Source organism: Aethalodelphis obliquidens, unplaced genomic scaffold (assembly GCF_003676395.1).
Source record: "Aethalodelphis obliquidens isolate GAN/ISIS:26980383/991018 unplaced genomic scaffold, ASM367639v1 scaffold38, whole genome shotgun sequence".
Taxonomy (NCBI): Eukaryota; Metazoa; Chordata; class Mammalia; order Artiodactyla; family Delphinidae; genus Aethalodelphis; species Aethalodelphis obliquidens.
This window is the reverse complement of record NW_020837982.1, coordinates 3,676,977-3,704,417: the sequence shown is the minus strand read 5'-3', so window position 1 is coordinate 3,704,417 and position 27,441 is coordinate 3,676,977. Positions and strand designations below refer to the sequence as shown.

At 55.5% G+C, this 27,441-nt stretch overlaps 1 protein-coding gene across 8 annotated transcripts; it reads right to left on the bottom strand.

The window, feature by feature from the left end:
* Positions 1-259: 259 nt before the first annotated feature.
* Positions 260-26,282, bottom strand: FOXN1 (forkhead box N1). 8 transcript variants are annotated; one of them, XM_027130411.1, is made up of 9 exons: positions 26,170-26,282; positions 14,308-14,439; positions 13,459-13,917; positions 11,022-11,135; positions 9,099-9,229; positions 7,656-7,752; positions 4,266-4,473; positions 3,581-4,072; positions 260-1,815 (listed from the first exon to the last, which is right to left on the bottom strand). In XM_027130411.1, the coding sequence occupies exons 2-9, from the start codon at positions 14,428-14,430 to the stop codon at positions 1,499-1,501; spliced, it is 1,941 nt and encodes a 646-aa protein (XP_026986212.1). In that variant the 5' UTR covers positions 14,431-14,439; positions 26,170-26,282; the 3' UTR covers positions 260-1,498. The 8 variants fall into 8 exon arrangements, with proteins under 8 accessions (XP_026986212.1, XP_026986205.1, XP_026986210.1 ...); XM_027130404.1 differs by having other exon boundaries at positions 14,308-15,066; positions 26,170-26,265; XM_027130409.1 differs by lacking the exon at positions 26,170-26,282 and adding an exon at positions 14,881-26,163 and having other exon boundaries at positions 14,308-14,459.
* Positions 26,283-27,441: the final 1,159 nt, after the last annotated feature.

Sequence of the window (27,441 nt, the reverse complement as noted above, 5' to 3'; positions counted from 1 at the left end):
CTCTCCCTTCCTCTGGGCAGGGCAGCTGCTGCTTCCAATCCTTTTGGAAGTTCTCCTGGAGGAAGTTCTCCCCGCCAGCCCCATCCTCCCCATGCTTGTTAGGAAGTAATCCGAGATACCTCACTCTTTGGATTGAAACTTCACAGTCCTAGGTGAGGGTCGGGGTAAGATCACAGGACCAGGGAATCTACAGTCCGTGTGTCCTAACATTTCTGCCCCAGGTGGGGAGGTCCGGAAAAGAAAGCTTGGTAGCCGAGACCACAGGGCACTTGCTTTATCGTTCCAGGACAGGGGACAATGGCAGGTCTTCAAGAGTTCTGCTTGTGTCTCATCTGAACCTGTGGCCAACCTCCGGGGGTTCTTGTCACCCTCAGACCCTGGATAGGCTGAGGCTCCCACTTGGTAGGGGTTGGGCTCTCAGGTAGGGCATGGAGGGCAACTGGGTCACAGCCCCTCATTCCAGGGGCATCCCGGGCCTGCCAAGCAGTCAAAGAAAGGGGGCATGGGTGCTGCCCCACCAGCCTCTAGCAGACTTCCCTTCCCTGAATGCCCAGGCTGCCTGAGACAGCTGGAAGTAATTCACAAGCTGGGGCCTAAACTACATGAACTTCTCAGGAGTGAGACTGTAGTGACCTGGAGGGGCCCTTCCTGCACCCAGGGCTGGGAGAAAAGGACACTTTCAAGTTTCTGAGGGCAAGGGCTTTTCCAAACACTTTGTGTCAGAATTGGGCTCAGTTTGGTCCTGGGGTGGACACTGCCCCTCCTGTGTGTCATCCTGGGAAAGGCCAGAGAGAGCTTAAGTTGAGGACAGGTAGAGCCTGGCAGGGCAGGTGCTGATGAATAGCAGCCCGTGGGAGTGGGTCCACAGACAACCTGGGGAGAAAATCCATATCTCCTCCTTCTTGATGGGCCGCTGGGATGAAGATGGGAGAATAAATACAGGGGGCTTCTGGGAAAGATCATGCCTGGAGGGGAACGGGCCTGCAGAGAACGTGGACGTCAGAATAGGGTTCCATGGTGGTCTTGGACCTGGCATGGGGGCCCTGAGTTTTGGTAACCAAAGCCCTCAGCTGCCCCCAAAATGAAGTCAGGCTCTGATGTAGTTCTGATTCCTCTGGATATAAGGTATGTGTGTGTGTGTGTATGTCTGCATAACTGTATGTGTGTGTGTCTGTGCATGTGCGCCCATGCATACGTGCATGAGGGCTTAAGTGTGGATGAGTATGAGCTAGGGAGAATGTATTTTCTTCTTGCCCAGACACTTGCTCTTCAGGGGCCCTGAGCGAGGAGCTCGTGTACCAGGCGGCAGAAATGTGTGAGGGGCAGAATCCTGGGTGGTGACTTCTACACCCCCAGCTGCCGGCTAACAAACAAGTTGGCTTAGTGGCACAGGGGACAGGGAGTGTGTTCCTTCCTTGACCTTTAAGGTGAGCCCGACATGGGTGGCCAGCTGGGACTTCCAGTCCAGGCAAAGGCTGGAGCAGCTGCTGAGCATAGCTCATGCTAGGGCCATGGGCTTGGAGCTGGGGCTGAGGTACACAGAGGGGCCAGCAGGGGCCATGGGTTCCAGCTCCATGAAGGCTGAGTAGAGGGTGGTGAGATGCAGGTCCCCCACTGCCCCGGAGGCTCCATTGCCTGGTGGTGTCAAGTCGCCTGCCCCACTGCCTGTCTCTGCCAGACAGGGCCCAGGGGGGAAGCAGTGGGATGGGGATGGGGGTTGGGGCGGCAGCATTGAAGATGATGTCAGGGGTGAGGTCACCAGTACCAAGGGGTCAAGGGCCAAGCTGTCATCCTTCAGCTGTTCCCACAGGTTTCCTATTTGGGGGAGAGAACAGGCGTCACTGGGAGGCACTAAGGAGCCCTGTCTGCCTCCCACCCCATGCTCTCACATGCTAAAGAGACCAGGATTGGGGTAACACTGAATGGAGAACAGACCCTTGGCACTAGCTCTGTGACCCCAGGCAGTTGCAGAACCTCTCTGATTCCTCCTCCCATGTAGGACAGTTTGAAAGCCATAGCTCAGATGATCTGTGTGGCTCTTTTTCTTGTGGGTGGGGGAGATGATCAAGGATTTGAGAGCTGCCTATTGGAAGGGTTGATGCAGATGCTGTACATTCTGGGGTTACCCTGGGGAGGGAGCCCCAGGAACTCTTCACCCTGGCTCTTGCCCAGGCTCCCAAGGAAGGTGGATCTGCAGCCCAGACCAAGGATCTTCCAACAATGCACTGCTGCGTCCAGTGAGCTGGTTGGGCTCAGCTCCCTGGGCATCCTCCACCGCAGGGCCCAAGGGACGGGAGCAAAGCCAGGAAGCACTGACTCTGGGAGCAAACAGTGCTGCCACCAGCTCCTCCTCTATGTGTTGTGTGACCTGCATTGTGGCAGGCCAGGGCCTGGAGCTCCTTCCCTGGGTATCAGGGCTGCAGGGTCTGGAGGAAGAGAGCTGAACTAAACCCTCGACTGCACTTGGCTGCCTGGGTTCCAATCCTAACTCTCCTTCTTTCTCTCTCTCTTTTTTTTTTTTTGGCTGCCCTGCGTGTCTTGCGGGATCTTAGTTCCCCAACCAAGGATTGAATCTGTGCCCTCAGCAGTGAAACCGCGGAGTCCTAACCACTGGACCTCCACAGAATTCCCTTAACTTTCCTTCTTTCTAGCTAAGTGACCTTGAATAAGTTACTTAACCTTGGTATACGTCTGTGAAATGGGTTGAATAATCCCTCCTATCCTATAGGCACACATGAGAGAGCACATGCAAAGCGCCTCACAAGATGCCTGACAGTTAGTAGGGCTCAGGTAAATGCTTATGGTAGCTCACATGTCTATAGCTTCTTCTGAGGCTGTTGAGCCCTGTTCCCTACCTCTGGAGGTAGGCTGTAGCTGCTCGTTTCTAACAATAGCTTCCCAAGACCTGGGCTCCCTCCCCATCAGCCTGGGAGATCTCTGGGGGTCGGCTGCCCCCACCTGCTTGTGGATGTCTCCTACCCCAGTGCACACAGAAGGTCTGAGGCCTGGGTCAGCACCCTCCTTCAAACCCCCTGTGGCCAGTACCAGGACCTGGGGGTGCACTGGAGATTAGATGGGAATGGGTGGGGTTGGCCACGTGCAGAGATGGAGCAGGCAAGATGGAACGGAAGAGATAGAACCTCTCCCCCCGGGACCTGCCTAGCTCTGAGGCCTTCCGTTCTTCCAGGGGGAAGATCTGTCTCCTTCCTCTGCATTAGAAGATGAACTCAGAAAATGCAATCGCTTCTGGGAATGTTCAGACCATCGGTCACTCACAACCAAATATGGAATGGAACATTGGGCCTTTTCCAGCCCACCCAGAGCTGAGAGCGGTTTGATGATAGGTCAGTTGGAACCTGTTCAAGGGCACCAGGAGGAGGGAGATGGGGGCAAGGACATTCCTCTTCGACCCTTAACCACCACTACCCCCTACCCAGCTTGGGCCTTCTCTGCTCCAGTTGACCTGAAACCCAGCAGTTAGTTAGCAGGCCGCAGCCTGGAGACTTAGACGGGACGGGCCACACTGCCAGATGTCCCTCTCCAGTACTGTCCCACTTCTCCCTTCCCATCCCCAGCTCACCCTGAAAGTCGAAGTCAGTGAGAGAGGGATTGATGGCATCCAGGTCAGTGCCAAGGTCTCCATCTGGCAGCAGGGTTTCATGTATGGTCCTGGCTGGGGAAGGTTCAGCCAGCAGCTTGGCACTGTGGCTGGGTGGGGTGTGGGCAGGCAGAGGCGAGTCCTGGGGGGTGCCCGGCTGGGCCCGCAGCTCAAGGTGACCATCTGGCTGTGGGAACAACGGCTGCAGAGGTCCAGGAGGGGCCAGGCCCGGTGAGAGGTGCGAATATGTCTGCCCATAAAAGGAGGGTGCGTGCCCCCCAAGTAGGTCCTGCAGGGGATTCTTGCCACGAATGGGGCCCGGAGCTGGGTGGATTGACTGCAGCGGCTGGGAGAACCCGGCTGGAGGTGGCAGGGGCCGGATGGAGCCTGAGCCTGCCAGCCCAGGGGGTGGGCAGCCGAGCAGTGGGGAACCCAGCTTCTCCCTCTTGTCTCCAATGAGGCTGTCCAGCTCTTCTGAAAAGGCCCAAGAGAGAGAGAGACACCATGAGGCCTCCCTTTCCCCACGAACGCTCCCAGCCTTAGAACCGCACTCAGGCGCTTTCCTCACTTATCAGTTCTCCTTGCTCAGCTTTTCTTGCCTCCTCCACTCTTATTTTTTTTGCCTCATGGGCACCCTGGGCCCTCCCTGCATGGCCGTTAGCCTCACCTGGCTTGGCCATGCTTTTGCGCACGGCAATGGGGTCTTTCCTCTTCCACTTCTGCAGTTCCTCCTGCATCTTGTCGATCTTGGCTGGATTGAGGGCCCACAGGCAGCCCTTGCGAGAGGAACTGCCTGATTTGTTCTCTACCTTCTCGAAGCACTTGTTAAGAGACAGGTTGTGGCGGACAGAATTCTTCCAGCCATCAGGCGCCGTCTGCCGGAGCAGAGCAAGACAAAGAATTCAGGCTGGGGTCACGAAGCCAGAAAACTCCTTTGCTATCTGGGCACAGAACTGCCACCCACCCTGGGGCTTGTCATCCTCATCAGCACCCAGCCCACGCTCGGTACCCTTCAGCAGTGGGGCAGGGGTGGGCAAGAACCTCGCTCACAGTTAGTAGCACCTAAAATCTGCCTTCGTCCTACTCCATGCCCTTCAGAGAGGGCTGTAGGTGGTTCATAAAGGAAGGGCTGGTGGGCCCTACGGACGGCCCCGCCCCTCCCCAGCCTGCGGTTGGGCCACTCCCCACTGGGTCCTCAGGCCTGTGCTTGGACCCGTCTGTGGAGAGGGACTCACTACGCTGAGCTCTCCCTGCTGTGAGTTTGTCTCTGGGGTGTAGGTCTGTGGAGTCCTCTGAGTGGGAGGGCATGTGTGTCCCTGAGAAATGAGTGTGTGTGAGAAAGTCTCTCTGGGTGTGTGTGTGGGTATCCATGGTTGTCTGTGTGTGTGGTTGTGAGTGTTCATATGTGTGTGCCTGGGGGCGTGGCCTGATGAGGAGGCCAGCCCTCAGGCGGGCGGTGCTCATGCCAACAGAATAAACACCCATTAGGAGGCCTGGTCATGCCACCAGGGCAGTAATTGCGCCCAGGGAGGGTTGTAAAAACTATTAGGCTGACTCAGTTGGGTGAGAGGCAGTGGCGGGGTTGCCAGGGGGCACCCCCTTTCCCCCACCTCCAGCTCTGTCCCAGGCTCTGTGACAGTCCTGGGCCCAGCAGGGGTGACTGTGGGCAGAGTGCCTGCTCTGGCTGGTGAGGTCCCTCTACCCTCGCCCCTCGGCCCCTCTCCCTTCCAGCTCACAGTTTCTGCTTAATGAGGGGCAGCCACTCCCTCCTCCCCAGCTCACTTGCCCCAGGGAGTAGTCAGGCTGAATCATGTCCAGCAGAACTGGGCCCTGATGCCAGCGTCACTGCAAGTTGCTCGCAGGAGCTGCTGGAGCCTTTCTCAGGGGCCGCTGGCCTGGGTCAGGGGCCTGGTTGAGATGACCCTCAAGGCTCCCAGTGTCATGACAGAGAATTCTTGAGCCACCAGACCAGCCAGCTGGGGAATTCAGCTTCAACTCCCACGACAGTCCCTACTAGGAGTCAAGGCTGTGGGCAGAGTTAATGGGGACTGGGCCCTTTTATGGCCCCATAAATCTGTGATTTGGGGGTGCCAGGGCAGCCCCCACCCCAGCCACTTCCTGTTTGGAAGAGGGGTGGTCAGCGCTAGCAATTATGTCCAGTGGCTGGACCTTCCCCAATCCCACATCTCTGACTCACAGGGCTTCAGGACGCCCATCTCAGCTGCCTTGGGCGTGAGTGCTGCCCACCCTAGGGTCCACTCTGTCCTTGCCCAGAAAAATGACCTTCAACTGGGGAGTGAGTGATAGAGGGGGCAGAGGATCTTTGAACTAATTTCTTAGGTGGGTCAGAGGGGAACGGTGAGAGTTGGAAGTAACTTACGCGCCGACGGGTTCAACCTGACCATTTTACAGACTGGGAAACTGAGGTCCAGAGAAGAAAGGGTCTAGCCCTAGATCACACAAGGAGGTGGTGACAGAGCCCAGACTCCAATTCTGTTCCCTAACTAAGGGCCCTGCCCAGCTCACCCCATAGGACTGCTTTCACCATCTGGGGCCTGACCCATCCTCACAGATGCTTTCTCTCTGAAGTCAAATGTAAACTTGGGAGTGAGGGAGTGATGCAACTGGCTAAGAACAACAACTGGAACCGAAAAAAAAAAAAGCAGTTAGACCTCTTCACTACTCAGCCCTACAAAACAGGGATTACACAGCTCCCAGGAAAAATAATTAAGCCAGGAAGATGAGACGTAGGGAAGGGCTGGGAGTTGGCAGGGAGGACAGGCTGAGAGGAATGGGGCAGGGCCCTCACTTCCCTCTCTCTGGCCTGGCTCCTTGAAGCCCTAGGGGACCCTCTAAAAGCGTTATAGGCCAGGGAGGCTCTGGTCCCCTGACTTGCTGGGGTAGAGGGGCAGCTCTGGATACTGACTTTGATGCTTCTTGAATCCCAGTGACAACTCTCCTTCCTCCTCTCCCTTCCAGGACCTTTGATGGATGACAATACTTTTTCATTCTTGGCCAGAACTCTGACCATCTTGCCCACTCCTCATCTGATGGCAGCTCGGCAAGTACAAGCTTGTTTGAATATCAGCCTCAAATTACCCCCAGGCAGCACAGTTGGGAAGATGGTGGGGCCAGAAATCACTGGCAGGTGGAACTGGGTTCTGGCTTACCTGGGCCGCAGCTCCCACCCTCTGCCTGGGTAGAAGGTGAGACTGTATCCACTAGGGTGCAGGCCTTGGAGAAGGTACCCCTCACACGCAAGCTCTGACCTCCCCTGCACCCACCCCAGAAGAAGGGGTTTTTGTTGGAGGGCCTGGGGAGCATCAGACAAGGGAAGTGGGTGGTGTGGGAAGCCAGAGAGCTTGAGCCGGCAAGTGATCCCACTTGATGTTTGGCCTTGAGTAAATGGAGAGAAGGGCATCTGTCCTGCCTCTAGGGAGGGAGTTTGCTAGAGCCCCAGAAGCCCCTTCTGTGGATGATAGAAATTATTGATAGATCCCGTCCATGGGAAGGTCGGGTGAACCAGCCAGTTCCCTAGGACACTCTAAGACCATGAAGCCCACACTCTGCTTTCTGGCAGAACAGCAGCTGAGACTGCCGCCCACAGAGGCAGATCCTAATCTCTCCCGGGAAGGTAATGAGTTCTGCAGTCCCAGCATCCTGTGTCACCTTGGCTGGCCAGCTCCTACCCCAATTCCTCCAGTCCTACAGCATCCTGGGGGCAGCGGCGGGAACAGCCTCGCATTTCTTCCCAAGCTCTCTCTCCCCATTTGGGGTAGGTGGACGCTCCTTGAAGCCTATCAGAATTGCCATGTCCACCTTCCACCAGCATGAGGTCTGACTCCAGCCTGCTGTGTGACCTTTGGTGAATGGCTTGAGCTCTCTCTTCCTCACACAGAACTGTCCTTCTGAAGTGGAGACAAGGGGGAGCATGTGGGGGACACACCCTCTCCTGGCTTTCACTCAAACTCATCTCCCACCTCCCAACGGAATCCTCTGGTTCCAGAGAGGCCTGGCTTGCCTGGGGCTGGTGGGGTGCGGTGGATTTGGGGCTCACCTTGAAGTAAGGAAAGTGCTCCGTCATAAAATTGTAGATCTCGCTGACGGGAAGGCTCCCAGTTTTACTGTTCTTCAGGGCCATGAAGATGAGGATGCTGAAGGCAGAGAAAGTTCTGAGAGTTTGAACCTCTGACCTGGCCTGGAGTCTCCCCACCCCCACCCCCGGCCTGGCTGGAATAGTCAAGGAAGAATAGTCTGCTGTAGAATTCATGCGTGAGAGGCCCTATGAGGTCCAGAGGAGAAGGAATGAGAAAGTGTCCACTGAAGTCAGGAAATACTGATATACAAGGGTCTCGTGGCATCTGAGAGAGCTGGGTTACAATTCTGGCTTTGGCCACTCACTAGCTGTGTGACCTTGGGTGAGTGCCTTAACCTCTCTGAGCCTCAGTTTCCTCAGCATTGAAGTGAAGAGAGTAATAGCTGTCTCAGAGTCGTGAGGATTAAGCATGCTGCCTAGCACATAGAAGGCACTCATTAAATGGAAGCTGTCATTACCAGTCAGCCTTCAGCCGATTGCATGAATGTTGGATAGTAAGAGAGGGGATTAAGGTTTTTTGAGTCCCTAAAAAGTGCCAAGCACATTCTCTCACTTAATCCATCCAAAGGCCTGAACACTGCAGTTCTCTCTTTTTTTTTTTTTTTTTTAACAGATGAATAAACAGAGGCTCAGAAAGATTAAGTAACTTGCCTGAGGTTTCACAGCTAATAAATTCAGAGCCTGGAGTAGAACCCAGTTCTACTGGACTCCAAAGATTGCATGTGCCCCTTTCTGCTCATCATCCGGCCTTCCACAAACCCCTTCTCTGTGCTCCTGGATCATGTTTAAGTTCCTTTTCCTTCTCCTGAGCTCATACTGGCTGATGACCTGACCCCATGAGGGGCCTGGCACACAGGAGGTCGAGTATCGATGCTGGTTAGATGAATGAAAGTTCAGATGGAAGGTCTCCCAGATGGGCTGGGTGCTGCTGGCCTGGTACTTATAACCCCAGCGCCAGAGAAGTTGCACCAGATCTGGCAGGTGCTGGATAACTGAGCCGCATCTGCAGACCTCATCCCTCACTTACTTCCAGCAGAGCTTTGGGGTGAAGCTTCTCTCTATATCTGGGGAGGGAGGGAGAAGGGGGGAATCATCCCCCCTAAACTCTCAGTTTCAGGCCCTGGGCCCCAGGAAGCTAGAACTTAGCGGGCTCATCCAGGGCACCAGCACCTGCTGAGCTGAGCCACAGACATGGCTCCCCAGGGTGAGATGAGAGGTCAGAGGTGAACTAGTCAATCCCCCTGCCCCATGCTGGAATCTTCTCTATAGCATCCTTTGGAAGTCCACTAGCTATGACTTCCACTCCCTGCCATTACCCTTATACCTCAAGGGATTCCATGTCTCAGTTTCCCCAGGGTCCTCTCAGCCCTCTTCCTTCTACCTCAGGAGTGCTGAGAAACGTACCTGTAGGAGTAAATGGGTTTTGGGAAGAGAGGCTGGTGCCCATCGGTGCTGGCCTGGGGTGCAATCCGCTGGTATGGATAGTGTGAGGAGCCCAGGTAAGGTACAGGGTAGCTGCTGCCACCTGGTGAGTACTGTAGAGGTCAAAGGGGCAGAGTGGTTGCCATGGTAACCAGTCTTCCCAAGGAAGGGGGCTCCCTGCCCCCATTCACATACATCCAGAGAAGGAACTGAGGCTAGATTCTTCTCTCCTGTGCTCCACCACAATGGTCATGGGCCCCAAAGAGCTATCTGAGGATGCTGGCCAAGGATGCGGCTATCCGGGGGCCTGTGAGGAGATCCACATTCCAGAATTCAGGATCTCAGAGGCCTCAGAGCTCCCTTCCTCCAGCATCTTTCTCTCAGGTCTCTAGGTACTCTGGTTGCCATGGTGATAGGACAGGAGTTGGGCTAGAGAGTGTGAGGGGTAGCCCAGGCCCTTGTACCCTTCTGGGCAGGTGCTCCAGACCTCTCTGGTATCTCCTGGAGTGGTTGGGCTGGAAGTGGGGTGTCCAGCCTGGGCATTTGCTGGGCACTGCCACCTTTTATGAGTTTCAGTGGCTCCTTGAAAGGGCTGGTCACGATGGTGGGCAGGTGAGGGTAGGAGGTGGTTTTTATGGCAAAGGGAGTGGCTGCGGTGCCAGGGATGGTGTTTTATGGGGGTGAGGGTGGGTAGGAAACTCTGACTCCCCCATCTGCTCCAGGCCGAAGTGATCTTTCCAGGTCACCCGAGAGACACTTAGTGACTGAGTCACCTCTCTGCAGGTTCCATAAAGCCCTGGGTGTGGCTATCTTGTTCGAGGAGGGGGTGCAGAAAATAGAGGGCATCGAGACAGGGCTGGGCATGACGAGGCCGCCTAGGGTCTGGTAGTCCCTTCGCCCTGCTGTGGCTCAGTCCCTGTCGGGCCAGGCCGCCTCAGGGACATTCCTACCCTGGGTCAGACCGCGAGCCTCAGGAGCGCTCGGCTATTCCAGCCAGGCTCGTCATGGAGTGAGGATGATCCCTCTTGTGTTTCCTCTGCTTCCCTCCTTCTCCTTCTTTCTCCGCACTAAGCAGGCAGTCTGACCAACACACCCCCATCCCCCGCCCACCTGCCTGCCTCCCTGGCTTCGCCAAGATCAAGGCCAATGCCAAAGAGCTGGGAGCAGAACCTGCTCCACAGGCAGGGCCTGTCTCAGTGCCAGGCTGCAGGTGGATGAAGCGGGGTGCTGGGCAGTCACTTGCTCTGTCTTGCCCAGCGACTCCTGGGAGCTGCTTGGCTATTCTAGGACTCTTTTCTTTCTCTTTTTAAAAACCTCCATCCCATGCCAGTATGGGTCAATTACTTGGCTTCCTGTACGTCTGGGAGGAGCTGAGGCTGGGCAGTGGGGTGGGAAGGGGGATAGGGCCAGAGATGATGGGGACCTGTAACCTCCAACTGGGAAGGTCCCCTAACTTCACTCCTGGTTCCACCCTGTCTAGGCTAAAGGGAAGTTTGAGGCCAAGGCCACATAAGATGGTGGCTGACCCAGACGAAAGCCCGCTGTTCCCTGGTCTGCTCAGCCTTGTGTGTCACCCCATTTACTCCTTTTCTCTTTGCTCAGTCCTTTTCTAGCTCTCCTCTTCTCTCCCTTTTTGGTTCCCATCCGGCCCTGCCCCAGTCTCAGTCCCACTCTCTTTCCTGAGACCTCTCAGGCAGTGTCTCAGACAAACCCCACCCCAAGAGAAGGGCAATTGCTTCCCTCCCCGTGAACCCCTGTTCCCCACCCCAGGTGGCCCAGCCTGAGATTCAGGGCCCGGCTCTCCCTACCTGCCCATCCAGGTGTGCACACACACACTCACACACACACCCACACATGTAATATCCTGAGACCCTGGGGAAAATTGCCCACCTGCCCCAGACCTACCTGGTGGAAGGGGGGCTGGGAAGGACAGTACATATGCTGCAAGGGGGGCTGGTAACAGTACATGCCTGGACCGCTCTCCAGAGGTGGGGGCTTGACCTCAACTTCTGACTCCTGCTGGAAGGAAAAAATAACAGATGACCGAGCTGGACCATATTTTTCTTCCTTTTTCTCTTCTGTGTCTCGAACCTTACACAAAAGCAACCCCTACTTTGCCTCCCCCAGAGCTTATTCCTGGAGAACAAATAGAGAACAGAGAAGGGCAGGGATTTTCCTGAGGGAACTCAGCAAGTTAGTGGTGGAGCTGAGGCTGGAACTGACAGGGCTCCCCATCCCCCCACCTCCCTGCAGGTGAGAGACTGAGGCTGGGCTGTCTGGGGACATGGGGGAGACTTGTCATTGGTCACACTGAAGCTGGGGTAGGACCAGAGGTCTCCCTGGAATGGCACAAGGGTGCACTGCCTGACCCCACTCACCAAGCCCGGCTCAGGACTTGCTTGTTGGTTCAGAGCCACCAGCCCCTCAGAGCAGGTGTGCAAAGGACCACTGCTCTAGAATTCCCATTGCAGAGCCATGGTGAGGGGAGCACAGGAAGTGGCCAGAGAGGTTGGTCCAGCTGGGGCCCCCAAGGTCCTGACCCTTCCTCTTCTGCAAAGCCCAAGGGAACTCTGGCAGGCTCTCTGGAGGGGGCTAGCGAGTCCCCTCTGCTCTGGCCATCCCCAACTCAGAGCCTCTGCTCTCTGCTCTGGGGAGTGTACACTGTTGCTGGTCTGCTGGAGCCCCGTGGCCTTTCTCACTCTGGCGGAGGGAGCCTGCAGCTGCTGCTGGCGGTGGAGGCCAGATCCTGGCCTCCCAAGGGTTGTGAGCCCCACATGGAGCCCCCAGGGGCCAGCATAGAGTTCTACCCAGAGTAGGGCCAGACAGAGTATGCAGCTAGGTACAGGAAGGTCAACAAGGCCAAGAGCAGGTGGACCATTCTTCCTGGGATTACCAGGGGCCTTGGGAACCAGCATCTGGGCCCAGAGGGTCAAATTAGCTGTGAGCTCTTTCTGGGTTGCCCGGGATTGCTGATGCAGAGATAACCCTAATCATAGAATCTCAGATCTAGAAGGGCCACAAACACTATGTCCAGCCCTATCATTTGGCAGATGGTGGGGCTGAGCCCATAGAAGGGAAGTGATGTGCCCAAGATCACTCAGAGTCAGCCAGCTTGCTGTGGGTCTCTGGGCCCAAACTCTTCTCTCCATTGTGTGTGTGTGTGTGTGTGTGTGTAAGAAAGTGGGCTCAAACCTCAGCCTCACTTCTTATAGGCTGAGAGACACCTTGGGCAAGTCACTTGGTCTCGACGGAGCCTCAGTCTCCTCATCTGCGAAATGGGGTTAGTGGGAACTCTTTAGAGGGTTGTCATGAGGATTGAACAGGGCACTTGAAAGAAAGCATCTGGCACAGTGACCACGGGCTGGCACTGAGTGGACATTTAGGGGGAAGTAACTGGTATGATGGTCCCTTTCCTGGGGGCTGCTGCCACGTCCAATGGGCCTGAGGAAGATGCCGTCAAAGGGCCCCAGAACCAGAAGCAGACTCCGTCTTGGCCGCAATTGGTAGGGGCCCAGCGCCTTCTCTATCTTCCACTCCTGGGAAACAGGCTTTTGTTGGGGGTGGCTTGTGGATTGAATGGGAGCCTGTTTGAAAGCAAGAGGTAAGGAGAGCTGGTGGGCATCTGGAGTAGGCACAGCCCAGGCTGGGGAGTGGGGAGCAAAGTTCCCTTTAGTCTTCCTCTTCCCAAGGCAACAAGCCTATGAGGTACTATTAACGATACTTTTCTGATGAGGCTCAGAGAGCTTAAGTGACTTGCCCAAGGTCACACAGCTTGTGGGTACGGCTATGAAAGGAAATGAGCTTTCAAGGTGCTTTCAAGGTATTTCTATGAATATACCCAGGCTTCACTCCGGGTAAAGGATGGGACCAGAGTGTCCTTTGAGAAGACTTAAGTCCTCTCTCAACTCTGTAGGCTGATGCTGGAGAGAACATTGTGCCCTGTGGCTCCTCCCTAAACCCTTTCTCTTGGCCTCTGGAATGCGTTTTCCTTCTCACATTTGCATATGAGCCTGTAGGTCTGGCTGGAGATTCTTGACACACAGAGAGAAGCTGCACACTGGAATCCTGACTCAGGAGCCTCTGGGAAGCTTCCAGCTTCCTCGGTCTGACTGGCCTCCCCAGCCTCGTCCCCTCCACACCAGGCCAGGGCAGCGACCCTTGCTCAGCTGACCTGGAGGCCCAGAATGAAGCCTAGGGTCCCCAGCTCTCTGAGCTCGCTGCTTTCCTGGTGCACACTGACCCTGAGTGGAAAGGTCTGGAAAGGGATGGCGGGGGGTTTGTTCTGGGCTGCCAGGAATTGGGATGGGGGTAGGTGGGATGGCTGCCGGCCACTGGTACTCACCAGGACTTGGGGGCTGTGCTCCCGGCTGGGGTAGGGGAGCCCGTTGCACCAGGCCTCTGCTGGGAAGCCGGGCAGGAAGGCCTCACGCTCCCCCACATCTGTGGGGATCTCCTCAAAGGCCTCCAGCGCCCCTGGGGTCTTAAAGGAGTGTCCAGCGAGGGCCAAGGCGGTCTGGGCCTCAGGGAAGACGTCGTCATGGAAATGCCGCTTGTATGGATGGAAGGGCACGTGGCTGCCCTTGAGGAAGCGCCCGGGGCTGCTTGCCGGGCCCTCCTCAAAGCCGAAGCCCGGGTACTTGTCTGAGGGTGAGAGCCGGAAGGGGCCCAGGCCAGGGCCAGCTGGGCAGTGGACCTGCTCGGGACCCGGTGACGCGGCGCAGGGGCTGTGTGGAGGCAGTGAGGGTGCCCTCTCTGGAGGGCCATCGGGCACAAATGATGAGCAGCTGAAGCCGGCATGCTTCTGGGGTGGACAGAGGGTAGAGAGCCTGTGAGCGGAGGCTGCACCGGGACCCTACTCTGTGCGAAGGTAAATGGTCTGTGGCTGAGCTCTGGCGAGACATAGCCTGCCCTGGGAAACCCCAATCGGACGAGAGCACACTGCTTCCAAACCTGGGTCGCCCCCAGCAGGATGGGTGCACAGCCCTGCCCTGGGAAAGCCCCAGACTGAAGGGACAAGCGGGGGCCCAGGTCTGACACTTCTGGATCTGGGAGTCACTGGGTACTTATTTGCTGGTGGAAGGGACAAGACAGATGCAGGCAGGTCCCTGGGGGGTGGGGGTGATGGCCCACCTGCGGCTCGTGCACCTCTCAGGTCTTGGCCTCAGCCTGGACCTAAGTGCCTGGTACTTACGTTTTGTGGGGCAGGGGAGCCTGGGAGGCCCGGTGCCTGCATGTGGTCCCCTTGGGGCTCGCCCTCCAGTCTGGTGGGGCCCGGCAGCGTGACGTCAGACTGCTGCAGGAGTAGCGACACCATCACCCAGTCCTGGCCTCGAAGAAAGCCAGCTGTGATGAGTGTAAGGACCACCGTCCAGGGCTGACCAAGCCCAAGTCCACCACCTCCATTCCCACCCCATCCCCGGGCTGGGACCCTGACTCCAGCCAGATGTCTGATGAGAGGGGGAAACAGACAGACAGGGACAGATAAACAGACAAACTGAGAGGAACATCGGAAACAGAAGGAAGCAGATAAACAATGGGAGAGACAGAGTATGAAGGACGCGGAGGGAGAGAGGCAGGTGGACTCGAGGGGACTTGGATGCCTCGTGGCCCCGTGAGCCTGGCCGGCATCCCCCACGGCACTGGGGATGCCACCACCGGCCCACTGTGGAACGTGTGGCATATTTGGTTTTCTCCTATGTCCTCCACACTCCAAAGCACCTGGGACTTTGAGCAGGCCAGTGCCCTTTCTGAGCTTTGCACTCACCTTTCGAAAAACTCAGGGCCTATACTAGGTGACATGGAGGGCTCTTGCTGTTCAGACCTTCTAGAATTATAGGAGAACTCTGTACCCAGCACAGTTGAGTGGTTAAGAGGACTCAGCTCAAAGCCAGCCTTTGCCTTTCCTTGCTAGCTGTGTTAGTGAAGCTTTCTGAGCTTCCACATCAATCATCTGCAAAAACAGGGAGAGAGAGAGGGCCGCCCTCGTGGGGATGCCGGATTAAATGAAATCATGCACATGAAGAATTTAGCACAGTGCCTAGCATGTAGTAAGTGCTCAGTAAATGCCAGCCCTCGTTATTAACATCATTATTAGTATGGTTCTTTTTTTTTTTTTTAACATCTTTATTGGAGTACAATTGCTTTACAATGGTGTGTTAGTCTCTGCTTTATAACATTAGTATGGTTCTTACTACTACTACCCTCACTTCTCTGCCTTCCTTCTCCACCATCTGCAAAGGGCAGTTTCTCCTGAATTTATTCCTCTTTGCCCAAGTGGTTTCTGAGAAAGGCCACCCTTTGCTGAGAGCCTGCTCTGGGCTGGCCACTGTGTAAATGATTAGGAGAATTTTCTCATTGGTTTGTCAGAATAATCCTGTGAGTGAGGGACATTATTAACCTCACTTTCCAGATGAAGAAACTGAGGCTCAGAGGGGTTAAGTGACTTGCCCAAGTCACATAGCTAATCCTTGATAGAGTCAAGTTTTGAACCCAGATCTGTCTGACTCTGAAGGCTACACTCCTCTCAGTTTCTTCATTTGTTGGGGGTCAGAGTGGGGGGTGCATGGGCTAGGCGCCAAACAACAAGAAAAGCACGAGGTTTACACACACATAAGACCCCCTCCGGCAGAGCAGGAGAACTGCATTTCCCCAGCCCTGCTCTCCCAGGAGCTCTGGTGGGGAGGGATGGCTATGGTGGCCCCATGTGCCCAGCCTGGGGTTGGTACATCTTTGTTAAATAAGCTCTCTCCTTCATTTGACAAGGGGGTAGTGGGGACAAAGAAGGGAGGGCAATTGCCCAAAGTCCCTCAGAGGATCAGTGGCAGAGGGGGCTAGGAGCTGGGGTCCAGGTGGGGGCCTGGGGGAGGCTCTCCCGCCCCTTCAAGAGTCTCCACCGCCCCTTCTCCATGTCCCGGTGCCGCTCACTCGGCAATGCTAAATGTGGCGTGACCAGGGAAGCGCCGAGCTGGCCGTAACTGGACACCACGGTGGAGTAGGCCTGGGGCCCGAGGTGCAGGGCAGCCCATCTCTGGCTCCGCATGATTGCACGGCCCGGCCCCTGCTCCCTGGACGGCCCCTGGACATCTCGGGCCCGCCTGCCACTCCTGGCCCTGGTCCAGAGGTGCTTTCCCAAGGCCTTCTCCAGGCCTACCAGAGGCAAGCCTGGGCCCCTTCCTCCCCCAGGTCTTGGGCTTTGTAACACGTGGGGCGGTGGTCACTCTCCTCTCCAGAGGCAGAAGAACATATGGTTAAGAGCAAAGGTTTGGGATTTGGGCTGACCCAAGTTTGAGTCCCAGCTGTGTCACTTCCTGGCTGTGTGACTTTGAAAAAACGGTGCAGTTCTCTGTATCTCCTTTTGCTCCTCTGGTAACAGGGCTTGTGGACCCACCTCCCCCCTTGTGGAGAGAGGGATGAGGCTGCCTTAGTCCCTGACCCCTTTCTCGAGTAGCTGGTGGAGCTCTTAAAGTTGCATTATCTAGTTCAGAAGCTCTAGAGTCAGGATTGGGTTTGAATCCCATTTAACAGTGGGACTTCGGTTGGGCAACTCGCTCAGCGTCCTTCCTCGGACCTCAGTTTCCTCATCTATAAAATAGGGCTAATAGTACGTACCTCTCTGGAGGGTTAAGTGATATATTGCTTGCAAATAACTTAATGCATAGGATGTGCTCAGTAAATGATAGCTATTATTAATATTAGCAGTGGGACAGAGTTATCCTAAATGATGAGCTCTGGGGGTGAGGACCAGGAGAGCGGAGGGAACTCCTCTTTCCCGCCTCCCACCTCCGTCTCCCTGACATCATCCTCCCCCATTGGCAGAGGCTACACTTCTCTCCTCTTGACCCTCTGGCCTCAGAGATCATTTTAGCCTTTCCCTTGAGGGAGAATGGCTGCAGAAACTCCCAGGGATTCGAGTAGGAAGGAAGGGGAGGTGACTTTTGCTTTGGATCCCTCAAGAGGCCTCTCTGACGGTTGCAGTGTCCGGGCTCTGGCATCTGCATTCACGAGGAATCTTTCATTGATGACTAATCTTTACGCTACCTGCTGCAGTTTCAGGGGGCACAATAGGATGTGTGCCTGCAAATCTCGTCAGCAAACCAGTGCAGGAGGTCCAGTCAGCTCTCCTCCTTCCTTGGATCCCAGGAGCTACCCCTGATGGCACTCATGACCCTGCCACTCAGTGTGGGCTTCCACAACCCACAACCTGCTCTCTTTTTGGGCTAGAGCTGGGCCAGGGCTCTCGATGGTGGACAGTGCCCTGGGGTCCCTTGGACTGTAAGGACTTCCCTAATCACAACTGCACATCTATAAAGCACTCTGCAGTTTACAAAGCACCTTCATATCTATCATCTCATTTCATCCTCCCTTTGCCCCAGAGGGTAGCAGGCAGTGGTGTGCTGGAGTCAGCTGCGATGGACTTGTTAGGGCCAACTGTACCCATCTCTTTCCAAATCCATTTTTGGTGAAATTGGCCCAAATTGGCCTTGGTGGGAATATTTACCCAAGGAAATTTGCAAATGCTACAAATTAGTCCTTTTTTTTGGAGAGCTGGTGGGTGAGCATTTATCATACACCACTGGTAGGGGAGAAATGTCATTAATCCCATTTTTCAGGGGAGAAGATTAAGGTCCAGAGAGAAATGACATGCCCAGGGCCACACAGTTAAAACTGAAAACCACATCTCCTGCGTCTCAGGCCTCAGAGCCCCAGTTACGCCCCCAAACCACTCCAGGGGTGCAACGCTGGCAAAACTTTAGCAGAAGACCACTTTAGTATCCAGGTATTCTGTCTACCCCCTACTCTCAGAACTTTTCCTTCTTCCATGATCCTTGAGGAGTGGGAGGGCAGGGGTAGGGATAGAAGAAGTAGACTTGATCTTTCCTGGAGTCGGAGGGAAGAAAGAAATGCTAACCTGAGTAGGAAGCATGACGAGGAAGAAATTCCTCAGAAAGAATGAACACAGGATCAACAACCAGTGTTATCAAATCTTTGCTCTGTGTCCTTCTCACAAACAGCCAGGTCTTTTGTTCCTTCCACCCAGCATATCTCCCCACCCCTCAGAGACTCTTTTCCCAGTACCCCAGGATTAAGGCAGAGGGGGCATTTGTGGGGTAGGAGCGGGGGGACACCCTGTTGGCTGGTTGTGTGACCTTGGACAAGTCACTTCCCCTTTTCTGTACTCAGTTTCGTTATAAGTAAAATGATGCGCTGGGACCATTTGCATCTAAAGATGTTGAAGCTGGTCCTGTGGATGTGTATGTGGTCCACAGAGCTGTCAGTTAGGCCCTCATCTCTGCTTTTTCTTCAGGAGGGACCTCTCTGAGGAAATCCTCAAGGGGACCAGGAACAACTGGGTGAGTTATTATACCCCAGAAAGGAGGTGCTGTATTATCACCCCCATTTTATAGACGAGGAAACTGAGGCTCAGAGAGGTTAACCTGACTTGCCCAAGTTCACTCAGCTAGTGAATGATGCTCCCCAGGATTCAGACACAGGCTTCAAAGCTAGAGTGCCTAACCACTATGCTACACAGCCCCACCTCGGGAACACCTCAACTTCCTTGCTCACACCTGGAAGCCAGATTGGCAGGTGAGGGGCAAGGTTGGAGGTTTCCTTGGGACGGTCTGTCCCTGTACCCTACGTGGGCGGCTGAGTCACAGAGGACACTAAGGGCCCTCACTGGGCTCTACACACTCCCTCCCATGCAGGCTGCTCCTACCTGCCCTTTACAGAGGTGGAGATGGTAGAGTTCCACCTTAATGGTTTCTGTTACTGGCTGTGGCAGCATGTTTTACAAGGGGTGGGGACTGTGCCCAGTGCCGCCTGTGGCCCCACCCAGGCTCCACCCTCCCGGCTGCTGGGAGGGGTCCCCTGGAGCAGTTTGGTAGGGGCCACTCCTGAGGCTGGACACCCTGGATACTGGGAGTCTGGGGTTTCTAGCTCCTCTGCTCCCATCAAGGTTGGGGGTTCTGAGGCCAAAATCCTGTCCCCTCTGGCTCTTGACCCTGACTCGGTATCAGGAAGTGGGTCAGCTGCCCCTGCCTTGAGATCTGATTAAAGCGCTCTGAGAAGCAACTACAGATGAAAAGGGCAGGGGGTGGAGTGGGGAATAAGAACAAAGGATGAAGAGTGATCATGTCCCCCATGTGATGCTTTCCTCAAATCTGAGCCACGGACACCTGCAGCTGAGTCGTTCCCATTCCCCAAACCAGGGCTCTCCTGAAGCCACTTCAGTCATCCCTCTGCCTCTGGAAGTAGGCTTGTCTTAGAGCAGAACTCGGTATGCCCATCCCGAAAAAGCGCTCGAACCACCTCGCATGCCTGGGGCCGACCTTGAAGTTCTTCCCGATGTCTAACCCGTAATGTAATCTCTCTTGTAATGTTAGTCTTCTTGCCGTATCCTTCCTGCCGTTCACCGAGGGCTAGTAAATGGCAATGGACTCATCCCTCCTGCAGGGTGGGTCCCAGCCTGGCTGTGGATGTCGAACTCCAACAGCTTCCGGTTCCCCCATTCTCCTTTGCCCAGAACCCCTTCCTTTCTACCGTCCCTGACCATCGTGGGCAGCTTCCCATCTCTCCAGCCCGTTCCCAGCCCCTGCCACCCAGCCTTGGCCCCAGAGGAGCTGAATCCAAGCACTCACAGTAGGCTCTGGGCCATGGCCACCATCACGGCTTCTTCGGGGAGTCATTCAGCCCAGGAACTCCCCAGGAGCTTCCACTGAGGTATAAATACTCCCACATGCCTGGACCAGCCCCCTGCCTGAGGGCCGGGGCGGGGCTGCCTCCGCAGGCCAGGCAGGCAGGTCACATGCCCCATAAATGCCACTGGACCACAGGCCCTTCCCAGCAGCCCTGGGGAGACCGAGTGGGACCTGACCTCCTTGGATGGAAGGATGATGGATGGATGGAGGGAGGGATAGGTGGATGAATGGAAGGATAGGTGAGTGGGTGAAATGGACAGATTGATGGGTGGACAAATGACTGGATGGAAAGCTGGACAGATGGACAGACAGATGAATGAATGGACAGTGGGACAGATTAATGGGTGTCCTTGAACTGCCTATAGTTGCTCATTTGGTAGATGGGGAGAAAGAGGTGCTGGTTTCAAGGAAATAAGAAATGCTATCCTTCAAAGCTCCCATCCATCTCTTTCTGAGACACACCCACCAGGCCCCCTTTTCTCCTCTGCTATGGACACCTGGTCTGAGAGACTGGCTCTGCTGGGTTCTCCCTACTCCTTAGGTGACTGTTTCCAAGACACTTCCCACCTAAACACCCCCAACCCCCAAGGAATCTTTTGGTCTTTGGTGTCATTCATGGTCTGTCTTTTCCTCCCTCCTGCCTCCTCTGGAGTTCAGGCTCTGAGGCTGTGAGCCCATCTCCAGATCTTGTGCCCAGAAGCAAGGTCATCTTGCCCTCCAAGTTTAGCAGGGGGAGGGGGAGGCAAAATTCTCCCTTCCAAGATCATGAGACCCTTACATGTGAGATTTAGGGAGAAGGTGACTTCCACCCCGCATCTGCCCCAGGAATTTTTAAAGGCATGACTGGGTCTGATGGTGAGAATAGGTCTGGCAAGGGACTCGTATGTGAGCCAGGTGACCTGGAGGCCCTGGGGCCCGACTTCAGAGCTGGGCTCCTGAAGGGTGGGGATTCCTTCTTGTTTAGTCCTCCTAGGGGGCAATGTTCAGAAAGCAGTGGTCTGATTTCCAAAGAAAGTTCCTTCTAGTCCTCCGTCTGCCTAGCTGTGAAAGGGATCCAAGAGTGGATGGTGAGGTGGGCAGTGACTGAAGGAACAGGAGGATTTTTCATAGATGGTAACATATGGCCTTCCTCCTTCCTTACAACACGCCTCTTCCAGCCACTCTGGCTAAAGAGGGTAGGGGAATGGGCGGGGGGGTGGGATGAAGTTGGTCTCCTCTGAGCACCCATTATCTCTGTGATCCAGTGTCCCAGAAGTCCTTCCCCCATAACAAAGTCGCTCAGGGCTGAGCCTGGTCCCCCCTCCGGCCTCCTGTGGGCTGCTCTGATAACTGGCTGTGGAGTTAACTGGCTGTGCTGGTGATTGGTGGCTGAGGATATGAGAGGTGAGACCCACAGCGATGACTGGGGCCTTGTTTCACCTCATCCCCTAGATTGGCATTTATTATCTCAGAAACCCCCAGCTGCCTTACAAAGCCCGCCTGTTCCCGCACAGGGAGTCCTTCTGACCAAGGACCCTAGAATCTCCTCTCCCAGCTCTGCCATCAGCGTGGGCTAGTCACAGAAATTAACCTCATTGCCTCCTTTATAAAATGGGATCCTCTTCTTTGCCTTACATACCTCACCTGGCTGTCCTGGGGACTGAGTGAGAAGCAGGGTGTCAAAATCCTCTGAGGAAGATAAACTGACACCGTCTTGCCTGGCGCCCCTGCCTCCTCCCCTGGGGTCCCAGGCCCATTGGATTTCAGGAGAGGGATGCGGGCTGAGATCTTTGCCCCTTCAACCGTTTGCCCCTCCCTGGGCGCTCTACATAGGATGGGTCCAGACCCCTTTCTGCCTGCTCACCTTACTGGGGGCTTGAGATGGTTCAGGGACCTACCATCCCTTGAGCCAGGGGCCTCTCATGCTCTGTACATATTATTATCATAAGGACTCTCATTATTACCAATCTACTATTAGGGATATTAATCCTACCACCACTACTAATGATGCAGATCTAGTACCAGACAAATACCTACTGGTGCACCTCTCCTCCAAAGCCACCCAGAGCACACGTACACACACACACACACACACACAGATCCTCCTGGGCTTGGCATTGTCATCCCAAAGAACTTTCTCTCCAAAACCTTTCCCACCTTGGGCAGATCGGACATGATCATGAGAAGGTCCCAGAGGCTGAGCCTCTTCTCCAAAGCCACGTGCTCCGTGGGGCCCAATGTGGGCTCCAGGAACTCCTCTCAGAGGGAGCTGGGGACACCTCTGATGGTGAATACTGCTGCAGTCACTCTGCCTCTGCTAAGTGGACAGTCTGAAAATTGGGTTTTCTGATCACAGCGATGTGTGTGTGTGTGTGTGTGTGTGTGTGTGTGTGTGTGTGTGTGTGTCCTCATGCACATCCTATGCCTTCCAAGAATGATGGGCTGGTGTAGTCTGGGACATGGCTGTGGAATTTACAAGTGTATGTAAGATCTCCAACTGTCTCCGGGTGATCCGGTTCCAGGGACATGCCCTATTCTGTGTGTGTATGTGTGTGTGTGTGTGTGTGTGTGTGTGTGTCTGTGTGTCTGTGTGTCTGTGTTGGTGCCTGCCCAGGTTGTCTGTAGTTTATCAGAAGCAGTAGTTTCAGGCTGGGGGAGCAGGGCTTGAAGTAGACTGATCATGTGTCCTCCCATGAGCACGGGGTGGAGGGTTAGGGTCAGACTTCTGGGAAACTCTCTGTTGCATCCTGGGGGGTCTTGAGTGGTACCTACCCTCTGCACCTTCCAGGGTAGCCATGAGAGCATGGGTTTCCTTTTCTCTGTGACTCACAGCTGGCTCTTGAGTCAAGTTCCCTGAGAGATCACGATTCAGCTAATTCTCTCCCCGGCTCCATTAATCTGAGCTGACTAAGCAAGAGCCACAGGTGGGGTAGAGACTGGGGATGCCCAAGACTGCAGTCATTCCTAAACAACCCAGCAGGCTTCCTTGCTTCAGCTTCTGTCCATCTCCTTGCCTTGGGCCTGGCCATGCTTAATAGGATCGGTTATGCTCCCAGCACCCCCCAAAAACATTGCCACTGCCTCCCTTTGGGGCCCTCTAAGGACGTCTCTTCATCTCCCCACTTGACCTGCCACACACCTGCAGTGTTGAGAGGTCCATCTGGACATCAGACTTGTCTTGTGGCACCTGAACTCATTTTTACTATTTGGCCAGCAACCAGCCTTTAAAGTTCAGATAAGATCAGGAAGCTGAGGGCTTCTCCAGGGATGATCCTACCCAATCCATTTTGTCCTGAACACTGGAAGAATGTGGAGGACGTATCAGGACCTGGCGGGGGCACCGATGAGGGGCGCTGACCTCCAAAGGGGATCTCTGGTGTATGGAGAGATCCATCCTGGGGAGGTGGAAATGCTGTGGGATGGGAAGATGGAGTTAGGGATGACGATGAAGTTGGGGCTGAGGAGGTGAGGGAGAAAGCAAAGAGAGAAATAAGGTGGTGGAGGTGGACTTGAAACTGGGGTTGGGGATGTGGGTTGGATAGGAAGAGGGCTGGATTGGGGTTAGAGATGAGAATGGGGGTAGAGTTGGGTTGTGAAAGGAAAGACAGGTGGAGTAGAGAGGTTATGCATGCAGAGGGGTGGAGGTTGGAGATGGGCACAGAGATGGAGGAAGGGGCAAAGGATGGAAAGGAATAAATGAGAAAGAACAAAATCACTCAGGGACCTTTGATTGATGCTTCTGAGACCCACTCTCCCAGAGGTCATCTTGTCATTCCCCTGCTCCCGGGCATGTCGCCAGCCCAGCCACACCCATCACAGATCAATGGTTGTCTCTCCACTCAGGAAACCACCTCCTGTGGTCACATAGTCCAGGTAAACTTAATTTAAAATGCTGAAACGTCTCTCTGAAGTCTAATGTCAATCTCTCCTGCTGCAGAAGCCAATCTCAGCTTGCTAAAAACTCCCTCCTGCAGGCCTCAGCAGGGACGGTGGGCTGTGACTGGGAAAGAAAGAGGGGAGGCCATATCTCCGGGACCTCTGTCCCTGGCATCCCTCTGTTATAGGGGAATAAGGGGAGGCAGGCAGAAATGTCTCCCAACAGCCCCCTTCTCATCAGAGTATGGAGCCAGAGAGACTAATAGAGGGGCAGCGGGCATGGGGCCTTATTTCTGTCTCTTCCTGTACACAAGGTCTTCAGAAATTTCAGTGTGACTTAGTAACAGTCTCTAGCTAGGTGCTTGAGCCCTGTGTAGGCAGTGGGGGCTCTGCTGGTCCATGAAGACTCAAGCTGGAAGGAGGGAGGTTAGACAGCAGGAAGGACTTCCTGGCAGAAAAGGATGGAGAGCCCATGGGAAGCGGTACTTTCTTAGAGGGCAGATGGAACTCTCCATGGGGGCTAAAGGAAGACATTCCCTGAGACCAAAGTGGGGACATAAGACATCTTCCCAGAAGGCAAGTGTCACCAGTGGGCCTCCCCCTTTGTCTTCAACTGTCCCAGGCCTTCTCCCGTCTCACAATGAATGAAGGCACAGCTGTTGGTTGGGGTCCTATGGGGTTAGTGTGTGGATGAGACAGATATGGGGAGCAGGGAGGGTGCCCCAACTCTCTAATCTTTCTCTTGCCTTCCCAGGAGCAGAATCAAGAAATAAAATCCTTTACTGAAATAAAGTCCTTTGAGAACTCCCCGGCATTCCCGGGAGAACAGGTTCCTGGCCCTGGGAGGTGAGTGAGGCGCCGGGCCTGGGGGGGCAGCGTGCCTCGGCAGGCCCTGGAGCCCAGAGCTGAGCTCCGCAGAGGCGGCATGGGCGGGGCCGGGCAGGGAGCTGAGAGGACATGTGCCTCTCCTCACAGCACCTTCGCTCCTGAGGACCAGAGCCTCCCCAGGACCCAGCCCCACTCTGGCCCTACCTGGCCCACCACGAGAGTGGGGTCCCGGAACAGAGGTGCTGCCCCAATCAGTTGGGGATGCCCTTCTACTGCCTGCATCCTGGGGGTCAGGGAATGCCCAGGGTGGTAAAAGGGCCTGAGCTGGGCCTGACGGGGACAGGACTGGAGTGCAATGCCACCCAACCCTTCTCACCCTCCCATCAGCCCAGAGGAGCTGGGTTTTATCAGCAGGGAAAAGAGAACCCTATGGGGGCGGGCAGAGCTGGATCCTGCGGCAGCAGGGACTTCAGACTCCAGGAAGGACTGACTTCAGGACTGTGAGTGAATGCCCGAGTTTCCTCCCTCAGGATTAGGAAAGCGAGGAGGGGGCAGACCTGCCTGGCTCGGGAAACGACCAGCCTAGAGGCAGGTGGAATGGATGAGATGATTTCTCGAGAGGATGCGCCCTCTCCACCCAGGTCCTTTCCTGCTGACCAGCCGTGACGGGCCACAATGCACACGCAAACATATCTTCCCCACACCTTGCGCAGAGACAAGAGGCAAACACGCCCACTCATTCGAGTCTATTCTTAACTAACTTGCTTCTTTGGACATTTGGGGAGGGCCTGGGGACTCCACGGGGAATGCCAGAACCTTACCTGATCAGATAGGGGGTGGGGAAAAGCCATGGGAGCCAGAGGAGTCTTCCTGCTGCTCCGGCCAGTTCCCTAAGGGCCTTTGCTCCCCAGACCCCCAATTCCAGGCGTCCAGGGTCTGAGAGCTCCCTGCGTATCCCAGGTTTGCTCACCAGGCCTCTTGGTTTCTGGGGTCCAGACCTCCGGGGGATTCTGCCTTGGGTGCAGCATCAGGTTGTGGCCGTAGCACCTGTTCGCCACCTGTCTGCTTCTCCACCAGCTGCACCCTCTCCTTCCTGCAGCCCAGTCCTCTGTGCAGGCCTGGGCATCTAGACCCCAGCTGAGGCTGCTTAGGGGCAGTGAATGATTCCTTGATCAACAGATACCCTTAGCACCAACTAGCCCCCAGAGCCGGGCTCTCCCTCTCCACTTGGAAAAGCCACTAAATTGGGAATCTGCCTCCCTGTCTTTCAGCTCTAGTTTTCCAATTTTAGCCCCTCTGTGTCCTGACTTTTTTCCAGCACAGGGTGGCTAAGCACACCCTCTCCAACACACAGACACACACAGAGAAAATCCACGAAACACCAGAACGGAAAACCACACTACAGCAAGAAGGATTGAAGTTAGACAACCTGGAACAGGAAGAAGAGGGAGGAATAAGGAGGAGGGGGTCCTCCTTGCCCTCCAGGCACTCACCCCACTTCCTGATTCTCCCTTGAGCTGCAGCGAGAAGAAAGGGAGCACCCAGGTGCTCCCAGTCACTCCCAGGTGCTCCCAGTCACTCCCAGGACCCATTAAAAAGGCAACCCCCCCTCCCCATTCCCTGGCCCAGCCCTGCTGGCCTCCACGGCTGACTTAGGCCGGGTCTCTTCTTACCGCTCAGTGAAGCAGGTCGGCGTGGGGGCCGGGGTCTGGGGGGCCAGGAGCTCCGTCTCTCTATCAGTCCGTCAGCTCGGCTGTCCTGGGTCTGTGCTGACATCAGGTGAGGGGAGGCAGCTGCTGGGCGAGCCAATAATTATGATATCAGCTTCCCCTTGCCCCGAGGGGCTGATGCCAAAACGGGGAGAAGAGCAAGGTGACTAAGAACCTAGTTTGTTCCTTGGCTCTTGTTTGACAGGTACCGGCTCCTGTGCCCGCCCTGGGCACGCCCTGGTCCCCCCAGCGCCTCCCTCCTCCTGGACCAGGCTGGGCCCTTTGGGCACAGCCTGTGGCCTGTGGCGGAGGGGGCTGTCCTTTGGCCCCTCCCTGCACTGCAGAACAGGGATGTCAGCCCCCATGGGTGGGGCACAGGCCTGTTGGGACACGCACACGTGTGTCAGGAGAGCTGGGCCACCGCATGTGCGTTCAAGGAGCTGGTGAGGGGATTCTGGGGAGCAGTTTGGGTGGCAGCCTGGGGTTCTCAGGCCTGCCATGGACAGGCAATAGTTGTGACCCCTTGAGGGCCAGGCACAAGCATAGGTTTGCTGGGGACTGTCTGTCCACGAGGTCCAGCCATCTGCCTGTCTCTCTACAGTCCCTCTGACACCTTCAGAGTGTCTCCCTGGGTGTGTGGGTGTGTGCACCACATGTACATGTGTCCGTGACTCCCTCTGCGTGTCTGTGGGTTCGTGAGTGTCTCCATGTGTTCGCACATTTGTCTCCTGGGCTGCTGTGCGTCTGCATCTATGTCTTTCCCCATGTCTGTGTGTGGATCTGTGTCCCTTTATCCAGGCCTGTGTCTGTGCCCTCTCGTGTGTCATCTGCGTGTGTACACCCTTGTGTCTGTACACAGGTCTCTGGTCTGGGTCAGGAATCCTGCCCTGTGTGTGTATCTGTGTGTCTGAGCAGGTGGAGATGGGGGCCCCTGTTCTGTGTCGTGATCCCACGGCCACTCTTTATGGTCTGGAGGATGGAAACAGAAATTTATGTGGTTGTGGCCCCGGTCCTGGCCCCCTCAGAGTGGACCCTGTGGCTCAGAGTCCACACTGGATGTGGAGTGCCTGGAGAGCCCTGGAAACTGGTCCCCACTGCTCCCACCAGGACTCAGGCTCCCGGCCCAGACCTTGTCCCCACCTCCTACTCACTGTTCCCTTTTCATCTTCTTTGCCCCACCCGTCTCCAATCCCCGGCCATTCTTTCCCTCCTCTCCCTCCCACCTTGTTCTGGCCT